This window comes from Hemicordylus capensis, chromosome 4 (genome assembly GCF_027244095.1).
Source record: "Hemicordylus capensis ecotype Gifberg chromosome 4, rHemCap1.1.pri, whole genome shotgun sequence".
Taxonomy (NCBI): domain Eukaryota; kingdom Metazoa; phylum Chordata; class Lepidosauria; order Squamata; family Cordylidae; genus Hemicordylus; species Hemicordylus capensis.
Window position 1 is genome coordinate 168,951,400 of NC_069660.1, and position 14,027 is coordinate 168,965,426.

General features: G+C 43.2%; 1 protein-coding gene across 6 annotated transcripts in view; it reads right to left on the reverse strand.

Annotated features, from left to right (window-relative positions):
* PCDH1 (protocadherin 1) overlaps window positions 1–14,027 on the reverse strand; it is a 184,033-nt gene that overhangs the window by 21,658 nt on the left and 148,348 nt on the right. Inside the window, exon 5 of one of the 6 annotated variants that reach the window (XM_053245337.1) lies at window positions 5,362–5,405. The exons of the other annotated variants lie outside the window; for them this stretch is intronic. Within the exon in view, the coding sequence (XP_053101312.1) occupies window positions 5,380–5,405 (26 nt within the window). The 3' untranslated portion in view covers window positions 5,362–5,379. The remainder of the gene's footprint in view (window positions 1–5,361; window positions 5,406–14,027) is intronic. 6 annotated transcript variants of the gene reach the window in all.

The window sequence follows — 14,027 nt, forward strand, 5'->3', positions numbered from 1 at the left end:
CCTGCAATTAATTATATGTAATTGCACAAAAAGGATGTGGGCCAGCATGCAGCTGTAGAAAAGATGGGTTGAAATGTACCACAATTTGTAGCCAATGCTTTGGACAGTTGTGTCTTAATTCAAATCCACCAGTTTTGTTTAAAGCAGTTGTAGATTATATTGACCAGAATGATGTATGCCCACATCTTCAAACACTTCTTCAAATGAAGAAGTAATGTTCAACATTGCCAGTGACCTCCAACTTTCTTAGATGAAGGTGATGAGCATTTTGAACAGACAGGTGTCCATGCTGAAAGTTTTGAATCTGATACTCCTAACTCAAGCCAAGCTGTGAAGAAAATAATGAGGTCTTTCACACATGGGTGGGTGGCAAGTGGGTGGTATGTGGGAAAGGCTGGTTAAACTCACCTTCATCCAAGATAAGCGTTTGTGTGTTCCTGGGAGTGTGCTGCAGTGCAGAGCTCCAGAGGCTGGGACAATGTGTGGAATCCCACAATGTACCGCACGCCAAGCACAGGGATTCCCTCAGGAGACGGGCACTCTAGGTGCTTGTCTTTGTGTGTGGCTGGGCTGGAAGCAGCACAAGCTCGCACACGAGCAGCAAGCCCGGGGTTAATGGAGCACTCCCTTAACCTTGGCTAATGGTAGGGCTAAGAAGCCAAGCTGGGTGACGCTGCCCCACTGGGATTGGGACAGGCTGGGCTTCCTAGCCTGGGTTAGGTTGCGCATGAGAACAGCCTTAATATTTTTCTAAATTACAACTTGTCGATTAGGCCTCATGGGGATACTACATTAAAAACAAACAACATTACTCTTGGGTACTGTGAAAATGAGGTATGTTTATATGGGAGGTATGTTTCACTACCTACGTATACTCTCCACTCTCCTCCATGTGTTCCCGGAATCACTTAGGAAGAAGGGGAAGGGAAGCATTCCCCTTTTATCTGGCAGCAAATTTCATGCTATTTTTGTTTAGACTTGCCATAAACCAAATGACAAAAACAAAAACACAATAGACCAAAACAGGACAGTGAAATTGCCATGAAGTACCATTCCACAAAAATCTTCATTTTATGGCAAAACCAATGGTTGAATTCTACATTGGATTCTGTATTTTTGATGCTCTACAATTTTCAACTTAAACACCTTCTTGCTGGAAATTATTTTGCGATATATATGAAAGGCTTCCGAGATATATGCAAAAAACTATTTTTGACCATCATTTTCCCAAGATGGCTACCAGAGCTCAACTTAGAATGTTTGGGACTTTTAGTATGTTACTTGCAATGTTGTCCTTGGCATCTGTACCAGTTTTTAAAGCTTTTAAAAATTTCCCCCAATATTTGCTAAAAATGAACTCTAAATGACTGGGCTAGAATAGCAATGAGTGGGGTTCATCTGTGGGAAGAGAAGCATTTTCCGAGATACAAAAGACTGTAGTTTGTGTGCTGGAGAAATGAAGTGACCCTATAATAGATGTTTTGTTGGCAGGGAAGGTGTATGAATTTTGCATCGCAGGTGGGAAATTAATGTATATGTCTAAAAAACATGTATTGTCTAATAAACAGATCTTTTGCAAAAGGCCCTCAAGTCAGCAAATAAAGAGTCAAGTGATAGTCACTTGTGGAAAGCACCATTTTGAGTCCGTTTCCTGGTATCAGACAGAATTTGCGGCAAATATACTTCTCTCTTCAGCTATAGAAACATGCAAGCAGAAAAACAGATTCAATCCAATCAGGACAGGCTTGAATATTGGGCTAAAACCAACAAGATGAAGTTCAACTGAGACAAATGTAAAGTTATGCCCTTTGGCAAGAAAAATCAAATGCACAATTACTGGGGAGACCTAGCTTGGCACCAGTACATGTGAAAGCAGTCTGAGTGTCTTGGTGGACAACAAGTTGAACATGAGCATGCAGTATGATGCAACAGCTAAAACAAAAAACAAAAAACAAATAAACACCCCAGTCCTAGGCTGCATTAACAGAAGGATGGTGTCCAGATCATGAGATAATTTCACTCTATTCTGTGCTGGTAAGACCTCACTTGGAATACTCACTTAATTCCTGTGCAACACCCTGCTGATGGAACAGCAGGGTATGCATGCTCTCTCCATGTGGCTCCAAACTGTGTCCTCATGGCTAATTAGTTTACAGAGCCTCTGTGGCACCTATGAATTTCAATACTGCTCCAATTATTCCCAATGGGAGTAGTGTCACTACAGTAGTGACACAACTCTTAAGTGCCATGGAGGCTGTGAACTTGGTAACGGTGAGAATGCAATTTAGAATCACACAGAACACCTCACTATTCCATCAGTGGGGTGCCGTGAGGTATGTGAGTATTGTGTCCAATTCTGAGCCTGCATCCTAGGAAGGTCATTGATGAATTAGAATGGGTTCAAGGGGGAGCAACAAAGATAGTGAAGGGTCTGTAAAACCATCCTCTGAAGAATGGTTAAAGGAGCTGGGTATGTTCTCATCAGGGGACACATGATTGCCATCTTCAAATATCTGAAGGGCTGTCACACAGAAGAAGGAGAAGACTTGTTCTCTGAGGGCAGAACTAGAATTAATTGGTTTAATTAGAGGGAAGCAGATTTACACAACAGAGGAATTTCCTAACTGTAAGAGCTGTTTGACAGTGGAACAGTCCACTTCATGCAGTAGGCAAGATGGGATTGGAACACAAGCTCGAGTCTTTTGCTTTTACTCTTCACAGAGGTGTTCTTAGACTTTAGAAGTCTAAGAACAGCACTTTTAATAAGGGAGAGCAGTAACTTGGTACTGAAGACTTACAGGGCAAAAACTATCAAAGTTACATGACGGAGATGCAAGTGTTCTTGGAGCCTGCAGATGATGCTTGCAACACCAGAGGAGATCATTTAGATACTTCTGGCTGTGCCTCTGATTGTGTAAGTCATAACATTGGTCTCATGATGGAAGTAGAGGAAGACTACTTTCCACCTTCTGCTCCTGATAGCAACTCTGATGCACCTTCAGGTAGATTGGATCTCCCTCCAAAAACACCCTATAAAGAAGAGGACAGCTCGTTGACAGTGTTTTTTAAAGCATTGGCCTGCTTCTGACAATGGGATTCAGTCACATCTGCTGCCTATGTCCCTGCTGGCAACAATTATAACTTGCACTGTGAAGGTAAGGACCATTTGAAGGATCTACAGAATATAAGGGAGGAGGAGGACAATTTTATCATTAACTCATCTGATGATAAGTATTTGCTGCCCTTGCTAGGCAAATCTTTGAATGACCAGAGCAGGAAGAACAAAAAATCTTCTCAAGGTCCCAGCAGCTTTCAGGAGCACATGCAGCTATGCATGGCCAGGCATTCATACTGGTGCCATATTTGTGGCAAAGAGTTTTTCTGTGCAGCTGATTTACAAACTGATCCATTCTATAGACAGACCACAAAAATGCCCAGAATGTGACAAGGGTTTCATTTGCATTGCCAATGTCTGGAGGTACCTCCACCACTTGCACAAGATTGTGTGAGCCAGTGTTGTTCTGGGAAGTCAAAACCCCCTGGTCTGTACTGCAGAATCAAGATGACAGCAGGAACTCAGGAGAACTAGACTCTACTGTCAGGAACACTGGAAAAAAAGGTTCAAAACAGTACCGCTGCCCAATATGTGGCAAAGATTCTGGTAAAGCTAACTTGCTCTTCAAACACAAGGTGATCCACCAGCAGGAAAAGCCATAAAAGTACAAAGAATGTGGCAAAGCCATCATCCAACTGACTAGGTTAAAAAGGCATCACCAGACACATACTGGAGAATGCCCTTTCTTCTGTGAACAATGTGGTAGAGCCTTTACACATCTAGCCTCACTCCAGCACCATCAGTGTATCCATACCGGAGAGAACCCCTATTTGTATGCCTACTACGGTCTGTCTTTCACCAAGACGGGCACTCTAAAGAGGCATGAACGTATTCACAAAATAATCCAATCAAAGTGCTTCATACAAAAAAATGGTGTGTGTGTGTGTGTGTGTGTGTAAAATCTTGCTATTGAAAAACCTCAACACTCTAAGCATATAAACAGGGCTTGGTACTGTATTTAATATTTGAAGTTACTATTTGTACTGTTTTAATTTTAATAGATTTGTACTATTTCTAGTACAAGGTATTGTGAACCACTTTAGGATTATTTTTTAATGCAAGGTAGTATATAACTCTGGTCAAACAAATAAATAAAATGCAGTGGTGGGCTTTCATTTGCTGAGGGCTTTCAAACAATAGCTATCTGTCAGCGATACTGTAATGAGCAGCCGGCTGGACTAGAAGACCTCCACAGTCCTTTCCACCTCTAGCATTCTATGATTTGATGCCCTTTTACACCATTCACTCTGCCCCCTTACATCTGCAACAAAGAAGGTAGAGATGTGTCAGACATTAGTGCTGTTTGCACACAGTCCCCATCTGTGACTGATCTGGAGGCCAATGAGCGGCAGGTCTCTTTAGGAAATCCAGCAGCATGATACCTTTGTTAATTAGTGTTCCTAAAAGCATGTTTACAGAGAGACTAAGTTACAACCGCACCTTTGAATGCTCGACTTTGAATACTCAGCTCTATGCATAACAGATTCCCTTTCTGAAGTGATTCCTTTTCTCCATCTCTTTTCTCCATACAGGTCAAATGCCAAGGCAACTTTTTTTTTAAAAATAAATAAATGCTGATTTGTGTTTTGTTTGTGATGATTATATTACATTACAAAGAAATGTTTACATTACCAAAAAAAATCTGGGTTTTTTGGGGGGAGGGGCTTAAATTAATTTATTGCTAGTCATCTTCAGGGTTTTCATGAACGGAAAAGCAGGATTAAAATATTGTATTCATTCAATCTCTCATGCACTCAGCTACCTCCCTGGTCTCCTGATATCTGTAACCCAGAGACTCCAATCATATAGGGATACAATATAAATGGTGTTTTGCTGCAGTTCTGCAGGACTATACAATGGAGGAAATATCATTCAAGGGGCTTGAAATACAGCAGTATCAATTCCTCTTTGATAGTGGCATTTGCTCTCCCATTTTGCATGTCTTTCTCCCATGGACTTGCATGCTCCACCATGCAACACTGAAATAATCTGGCTCAGTTTAGTCCCAATTCTGGTAGCAGCAGGAGCACTCTCATCAAATCTGTTAAAATCACACCCCATTCCCACCCATTCCAGCAGTACCCGTTCCCATTGCACCCTCCCAACCAGCATCTCCATGCTCCCCCAAATGGGACTTTGTCTCCTGCAGTTCATCCCTCACTGCCTCCCCAACCCTCTTAATGCCCCATTTCATAGCCCCTGCACACACAGTCCCTTTTTTCCCATGGGAAGCCGTGCACACATACCTGGGTGCAGAGCCCCATTCACAGTCTGCTCCGCTCAGGGGACACTAATGAGGAGCAGAAAAAGGAGGAGGGTCACTCAATATGCAGCCCCACTCTCAGCTCCCTCAGGGTTCCATCCACCCACATCATCCCCCCAAGCAATCCCACCCATCCACCTATCCCAATCATTTACTTCCATTATAGACAGGGCAATGCTACTTGACATTACTATTATTGCCCCCCCTTCAGCCTCTTCCTGGCCTCCCTCAGGAATTGCCAATTCCTAGGTCTCCATGGGTATTCAGGACTTTATCAACAGCTGTTCCATGCTTCATTTGTCCTTCCCCTAATTATTTATCTATTATTTCTTGTTTACACAGTCAGACAGGTATTATTGACTGGTTTGTTTTAGCCAGACATCGAGTCCTTCCCAAGGACCTGGGATGGCTGAAATTTATTGGCAATGTTGTTGCTGTTGTTATAGATATCGTCGCAGAATATAGCTGTTCCCAGTAAAGCTGCTTTTTGTAATTGGCTGATGGTGATTTCTGTGGCCCCTATGGTGTTGAGGTGCTCTTCAAGGTCTTTTGGAACTGCACCCAGGGCGCCAATTACCACTGGGATTATTTGGGTCTTTTTCTGCCACAGTCTTTCAATTTCAATTTGTAGATCTTTGTATTTTGTAATTTTTTCTATTTCTTTTTCTTCTATTCTGCTATCACCTGGTATTGCTATGTCGATTATTTTGACTTGTTTTTCTTTCTTCTCAACTACAGTTATATAATCTGGTGTATTGTGTGGCAGATGTTAGTCTGTTTGTAGTCGGAAGTCCCATAATATTTTTACATCTTCATTTTTTCAATTTTATGGTCCCACTTTTTCAATTTTATGGTCCCACCAATTCTTGGCTACAGGTAGCTGGTATTTTTTGCAGATGTTCCAGTGTATCATCCCTGCTACTTTGTCATGCCTTTGCTTGTAGTCAGTCTGTGAGATCTTTTTACAACAGCTGATTAGGTGGTCCACGGTTTCATCTGCTTCTTTACAAAGGCGGCACTTGCTGTTTGTGGTGGATTTTTCGACTTTTGCTCTTATTGCATTTGTTCTTAGTGCCTGTTCTTGTGCAGCCAGTATTAAACCCTCTGTTTCTTTCTTGAAGTTGCCATTCTTAAGCCATTGCCAGGTCTTGCTGATGTCTGATTTTCCACTTATATTGTGCAAATATTGACCATGCAGTGGCTTATTTTTCCATTTTTCTGCTCGGTTCTTGACTTGTTCTTTCTTGTAGGCCTGCTTTGTTTCATTGGTGTTGAATAGTTTCGCATTATTGACATCTGAAGTGCATCTTCTTCACTGTCCTTGATATATTCTCCTCCTCTACTGTTTGATGGACTTGCAGCATTCCTCTTCCACCTGAGCTGTGAGGGAGGTATAGCCTATCGACATCACTGCAGAGCATGATTGATGGTCATGATTTTCCTGGTCTTACGATCTAGTGTCTCTAGCTCTGCCTGGGTCCAGTCTATTATTCCTGCAGTGTATCTGATAACAGGTATAGGCCAGGTGTTTATGGCTTGTATGGTGTTCCCGCCATTGAGTTTGGATTTGAGGATTTTCTTTTAATTTGAGGATTTTATTATTAATTATTATTATTATTATTATTATTATTAATAACATTTACAAACCACCCCATCCAGAGGCTAATTGTCAAAATAAAGAAAATTCTGGTTCAAATTTTGCCTCTGCTATGAACTCATTAAGCGGCTTTAGGCATGCCACTCTCATCAATCCAGCTGCAATATGTTGATAAAATGACAGGCCTGTACTATATAAATATGAATTTTTATTTTGCAATAGAGGAATGTGCACCTGCATACACCTGGCTTGTAAAATGGTCACCAACCTGGTTAGTGGGCTGTGATGAGTAAGACTCTCCTCCAGGCATGCAAGCAGGAAAACCTTTGGAAGAGAGTTGATCCTTTTTCATTACAGGCTGCCAATGTGCTACAAATGATCAAGGCAGGTATCATGGCTTGACAGGCTACTAAAAAAATCATCTGGGCTATTAATTTTTGTAGGCATATTTGTAAGGGTGTCATACACACTTGAGAACTTGCATAAACTCATGGTGGTACGTGTGTGGACATTTACATTAGTGACTCAACTGAGTGTACTGTTAAGATTTTGTGGCACATGATCAAGTGCACCTTATAGGAATCAAAGCACATCTGGGAGCAACTGAAACCACAAGTGGTGGATGTGGTTGAGTCTGAATGTTTTGTCATTATCACCAAAGGATTTCTGCAAAGTAACACAACTCCGTAATAACCATTCATGACCATCATCTGCCAGGAGAACAGCACTGCAAAGCATCAAATTGCCAACAAATTTTTCATCACTGAGAAATCTTAGAGAATGGATGAGTTGCAACAATACTGGGAATGGATTAATGTTCTCTCAGTCTTCAAAAGGGGGGTGGGAGGAGGATCCATGAAACTACTGATGAGAGTCTGACTTCGATAGCACCAAAGATAATAGAACAGTTCTCAAAAGAACTAGTCTATAGACATCCCAGTGTCTACAGTGTCTCCAGTGAATAGTAGGGGCAGCATGAATTTGTCAAGAAAAAGTTCTGCTAAAACTTTTTTTTTAATTAGCTCAGTAGATTGTGGGAGTGGTGCGAACATAATTTTCCTGAATTCAGCAAATCTGACAAGGTTCCCTATGATATTTTGTTTAGTAAATTAGTCAAATGTGGCTAGATGATAGTGCCGTCAGGCTGATTAGGAACTGATTGGAACCCCACACTCAGAGAGTGCCCATCAATGCCTCCTTATCAAACTGGAGGGAGGTTTTGCATGGAGCTAGAGGGCTCTGCCCTAAACTTGGTACTTTTCAACATTTTTTATCAATGACTGAAATGAAAGGGTGGGGTCATCCATTTTGCAGATGACACAAAACTTGGAAGAACAGCTAACACCTTAGAACATAGAAATAACATTTCAAATGATTTGACAGAAAGTAAAAATGGACTGAAATTAATAGCTGAGGCCATTAAACAACGGAGGCAAAATTAAAATAAATCAGCTGAGGCAAAATTCTGCACTTTGGCAGAAAAGAAAGAAAAAATCAAACACACAGGTATAGGATGCTGAAGAGCCAAGTCAGCAGCAGTAGACATGGAAAGGATTTCAGGATTGCAGTTGGTCACAAGCGGAACATGAGTCAGAACTGTGATGCAGCTGCAAAAAAGACTAATATGATTTTACATTGTTTTAACAGAACCATAGTTTCCAAATAGCAAGAAATAATAGTCCCACTTTATTCTCCACTAGTCAGATCTCATCTGGAGTACTGTATCCAGTTGTGGGTGTGACAATTGAAGAAGAACGTAGACAAATTGTAGAACAGGTTCAGGAGAAAGGCAACAAAGATGGTCAGGGGTCTGAAAACCAAGCCCTATGAGGAAAGACTGATGGAACTGGGTATGTTTAGTCTGAAGAAGAAAAGCCTAGGGAGGAACTCATCAAATACTTGAAGTCACAGAAGTAAACAAAGACTTGCTCTCTGTTGCCCCAGGAAAAGACTAGATCTAATGGTTTAAGTTACAGAAAGGTGGGTTTTGACTGAACAATAGGAGAAACCTCTTAAAGTAAGAGCAGCTCATCAATGCAACCAGTTACCTATGGTGGGTTCCCTGGCCCTGGAGGACTTCAATCAGAAGCTAGACAACCATCAGCTAGACAACCATCAGTTGTTCTAGCTCTGGGTTGCCTGCACTGTGCAGTGGGCTGAACAAGATGGCCTACAAGATTCATGATTCAGATATATATAACCTCTGAACTTGGAGGTTCTGTTTCGCTATCCATGTCAAAATCTGTGTGTCAATATGGCTATATGTTTGCTTCTCCAGTTAACTATGAAACAGTCCAGTCATATGTTTTGGAATCTGGGCATGTTGTACTTGTGTACAACATCCCCAAGAGCTCCCCACTCCCATGCTGACAGGCTCTGAAACACCATCTCTCTGCTCTCTATGGTCCCACTAACATATTCCATGTGCTGTACTCATGGAGAGATTCTTCCCATGATTGGAATGCTGGGTGGACCCAGCGTTCTGATCATAGAGAGAGTCTTTCCACAAGTACTGTATTTTCTCCTGCAGACAAACACTACAAGTGTGGAGGGTGGGGTTTCAGGGGGATGACATTTCAGGAGGGTGGGGTTTCAGAGTATGTAGCACAAGAGTGGGGCTTGTGGGCATACTCTTGCAGCTGCTGTACATGAGTACTGTCCCCAGGTTCCATAATGACTGTGGAGGATTTTCGTGTCTGCCATTTATGTGCATCCATGTGTGAATGGCTACATTCAATGTAGAGATGTATGTAGATGTATGTACCTGTTTGTTGGTGCACATATGTGAATCCATTTTCACAATACATCCATGTGTACATCATACCTTGGGTGGCATTTACATTCTTACTTATCGACATCTGAGAATACTCACTGAGCTCTTTCATACGACCTCGGCTGGAAGGGTGGTCAGGCTGGGGGGAAGGCAGGAGCTTGCCTGCCTACCCCCACAGATGAGTGGTGATGGTTTGTACTCTCGCGTCTGTGCTCCCACAAAAGCAGCAGCATGGCAAAGGCTCTAGCTGAGAGCGGGAGAACATTCCCCCTCCCACATCTAAGGGTGTGCCGTACCATAAGCTGGGCTGCTCCCATTAGAGCAGCTGCTACACTCAGCATGGATGCTCCTTTCTCCCAGCTTGGTGCCAGAAATGGTGGTGAGTGAATCACAGCAGTTCAGTGCCAGGGCTAAAAGTCAGGTTAGGCAGGTGGGTAGTGCTGGGATTGGGCTCAATTCCAGTGCTGCACACGAGCAGCCTAGCCCAGGCTGGGCTGCCCTAACCTGGGCTAGGCTGCTCATGAGAACAGCCTCACTAGCTTCCTTCCCACCCAAGTACCTCTCCCTGTCCTCCAATGGCCACTCTCTTCCAGTGACTGTACCTCAATATTAGATTTAGTTCAGAAGAAAGCAAAAGATGGTGCACTGTGATGGTTAAGAGTGCAAGCTATGAGCCAGGAAGTCCTTTGGCTAAGTCTCAGTCTCTGCCCTGAACTTACTGGGTGGCATTAGGCAAACCTTCATCTTTCAGCCTCAGCACTAGAATAATGCTGGCAAATTTGCTTCTTTTGCATAATTGACTTAGAGTCATTTTATTATAAAGTAGGCAAAGAGTTATGAAGAGCATTGAAGCCCCTCCCACAGGCTACTGAATGGTCCTTCTAGTTTCCAAAGTTTTAGCAGGCAGCACCCCCCACACTCCCAAGCCTATTTTCATAATCTTAAGGCTTAGAAACTTTCTTTAAAACAAACAAACAAACAAACAAACAAACAAACAAACAAACAAACAAAACAAACAAACTCAAGGAAGAATGCTGAGTTTCTCAGTATCCTGAATTGTCTATGTGTATGTGTTTGTGTTTATGTGATTGTGGAATTGTGGAATAAACATAACTTTGCCAACAATAGTTCATTTACACTTTCCAAAAACATTTTAAACTTGCCACTGAAAAAACGGCTGTGCCATGGTTTGAATTATAATCTTTGCACCACAGACGTTTGTCAGGTTCTGGGTCTCCTGAACTCTGGAAAATGCAATCATGTTGGAAAAAGCAGAAACAGGAGCTTGAGGGTGACAGCAACAGTCTGCCTGAGGACAGGTTAGTTCTGAAAGGATCACTAGCAGAAAAGGGAGGATATCTTCTGGTGGGCCCCACACTTGATTGACTGATATAGCAATAGGACACAGGCTTACACTAGGAGTGTGCACAAAACTGGCTGGCCTGGTTTAGTTTGAGTCTGAAGCGGACCCAAACAAGAACAGACCAGTTCGGTTTGTGGGGGTTCATGAGTCAAATCTTTAAAAAAGATTTTTTTTAGTACTTACTCCCTCCAGGGGGCTTCTCTGAGGCCGTGGGGGGGTGGGGTGTTCCCCGCAGAGGTTCCTCCTCCCTCCGACATCCTCCCTTGTGGCAAAAATTGCCTGGTTTAGGCGTTCTTAGGCCCTTTCTGGGCCTTCCCCCTCACAGTGGCCATTTTGGAGGCCACCGTGCATGCACAATGGGCCTTTATGTGGCCTGGGTCATGACACAGTCATGCAGGGGCCCATTGCGCATGCGTAGTGGCCTCCAAAATGACCACCGCAACGGGGTAAAGTCTGGAAAGGACTGAAGAATGCCCAAGCCGGGTGGTTTTTACCACAAGGAAGGCCATTGGGGGCGAGGGCGAACTTCCATGGACCGCCCCCCTGCAGCCTCAGAGGTTATACACACACACACTGTTCGGTCTGACCCTGGACTGAAATCTCTCCCCCCCCCCGACACTTTGAGGGTTCATGAGTCAGTTTATACACACATTTAGTGTCATAAATCTGTTAGTTCGGCTAACCCAACAGGATTTAAAAACCCCTTCAGCACTCCCTGGTGAGTTAACAGAAAGCAGCAGCGGAACTGCACGAGTGAAAAATAAAAGGCTCACAAAGAAAAACAGTAAATGAATTAAGTCCCCTGAACTGAACTAGGTACCTCCTACTAACTATAACTGAGTAATAAGTGAACAGAAAACACAGAGCAAGGAATGAAAATAGCAAAGGACAACAGAAGCAAGGAATTAACAGAACAAAGCAGGAAAGCATAAACAAGGCAAACTGGAACTCGGACAAAGTTTTGGAATTCAATAGCACACTGTCTGCGGACCAGCGAAAGTTGCAAACAGCACCTGAGCAATTAAGAGACTACAAAATATATATGGCTCAAGAGAACCAGCAGCCAATCAGGCTTCCCTGAGTCAGCACTTCGGCTTCCTCTCTAGTGATCTCCTCCGCCTGTGTGACTTCCACTGAGCCTCCCTCTTGAGCTGTCTTCTCAAGACAGGTGAAATCTCAGGCTCCTCCCCATCAGAAATCATGTCTGGCAGCTGTTGCGAATCCTCAGTTCCAGAGTCTGGTCTCCCTGCCAACTCCTGTTGCTATGCCTCTGAGCCCTCACTAGCAAGCGAATCCTCCCATTCCTGCTCTGACTCTTTTGAGTCAGAAGTCTGAGCCATGACATTTAGACTGACTCACAAACCCTCAAAATGGCTGGGGGCAGAGTTCAGTCCAGGGTCGGACCGAACAGGGGGTAGTTCGGTTTGAACCCGAACTGTCGAACCAAAGTGGTTTGATGTCAAACTTGTTTGCACATCCCTAGCTTACACTAGCAACAACACCAAGCACTGCTCTCTTCTAGTATTTTATTAGACTGTCATAAGGGTGGAAACTTGCTTTTAAAAAACAAAACCTGAAAATCTCAAGATGGCCTCAACCCAAATATATGCCCAGTGTATCAGCTGTTTCTGTCAGCCTGCCATTTCCTGCAGCCTTCCTCACCAGCTACCCCATTAGCAAGTAAACAGGCAGGCAGCATGCACCTACCCACACCCCATGTCCAGTTGCAACCATGCAACTGCTCCTGCACCACTTTTACTCCTCCCGGTTGTCTGCTCCCAGCAAGGCAGGGGGTGGGGAAGGAACGGAAGTACTTGTGGAGTCCTCCACATGCTTACTTCTGCCATTGGGGAGTTGTGCTGTCTCAGGCATAAAAGAGGCTTGGGCAGGGCCAGCTTATACTTACCACACACTTATCTAATTGTAGCATAACTATCTTATTATAAGACCAATGTATTCTTCTATACTGCAGTACATTCGGCAGCTGTCCTATGCACAATTACCTGGGCATAAGTTCCATATAAATTACCGAGACTTACTTCTGAGTAAACATGGAGTGGCAGTGATGAAGTCATTGGTTCCTAGTAGCTAAGCAGTTGGGAGCTCTTAGAAGGTTCATAAAACTTTTAAAAGGATAAATCGGCAGCCTTCACTGGTAGTCTCATTTGAGCTGTTAATTTGCCTGGAACTGAAACTTCACACTAGCTCAGAGGCAGAAGGAACTGTAATGTTGAGGTAGACAGAGTCAAGAGAGGACTAACTGCTATTGCAGACCCAGGAATCTGAAGGAGGAGTAAGCGGAGGCGATAGAGCAGGGGTAATCAACCTTGGTGTTGTATTCTATCTAATAATCTTTTGATTTTTGTTGTTTGGATGTCCCAGAGGGGATCCTGTGGGATATGTGGGAGGTGGAGTCAGAAAGAAAAAAGAGAGAAAGGAGAAGGTGAAAAAATGGAATTGCTTCTGAATGAAAAATGTTAAATCTGCATATTTATTTGTGTTTATGAAGCAGTCATAAAACATTTGCTGATGAGATTTTGAATCAGCTATGCATGTTAAGTCTGCAAAGCTTGTGAAAGTTCCTGCACTGAACTGCTGCATTCTATTATTGCTGCTGATGATTGTTTCTCCTGCTTCCTGACCTGCACAAACCCTGAAGGTACCTTTTCCTTATCAAATCTGAACTCTGTTGTTCACTGGATGCCCACTCATATCCCACCACCACCTTTTTTCTTGTCCACCCCTGAGAACCTGCTCTTTCTGGGAAATATTGGAGGTGCTATATCTGCAACTACCTTCTCAGCATGCAGAGCTCTGATTTTATTCCTGCAAAGCAGAACAGTATATTGCTTCACTGCCTGGGCCCTGAAGGCCAAATATATACTCATTTGCCATTTCCTACCAACTTGGAAAGGG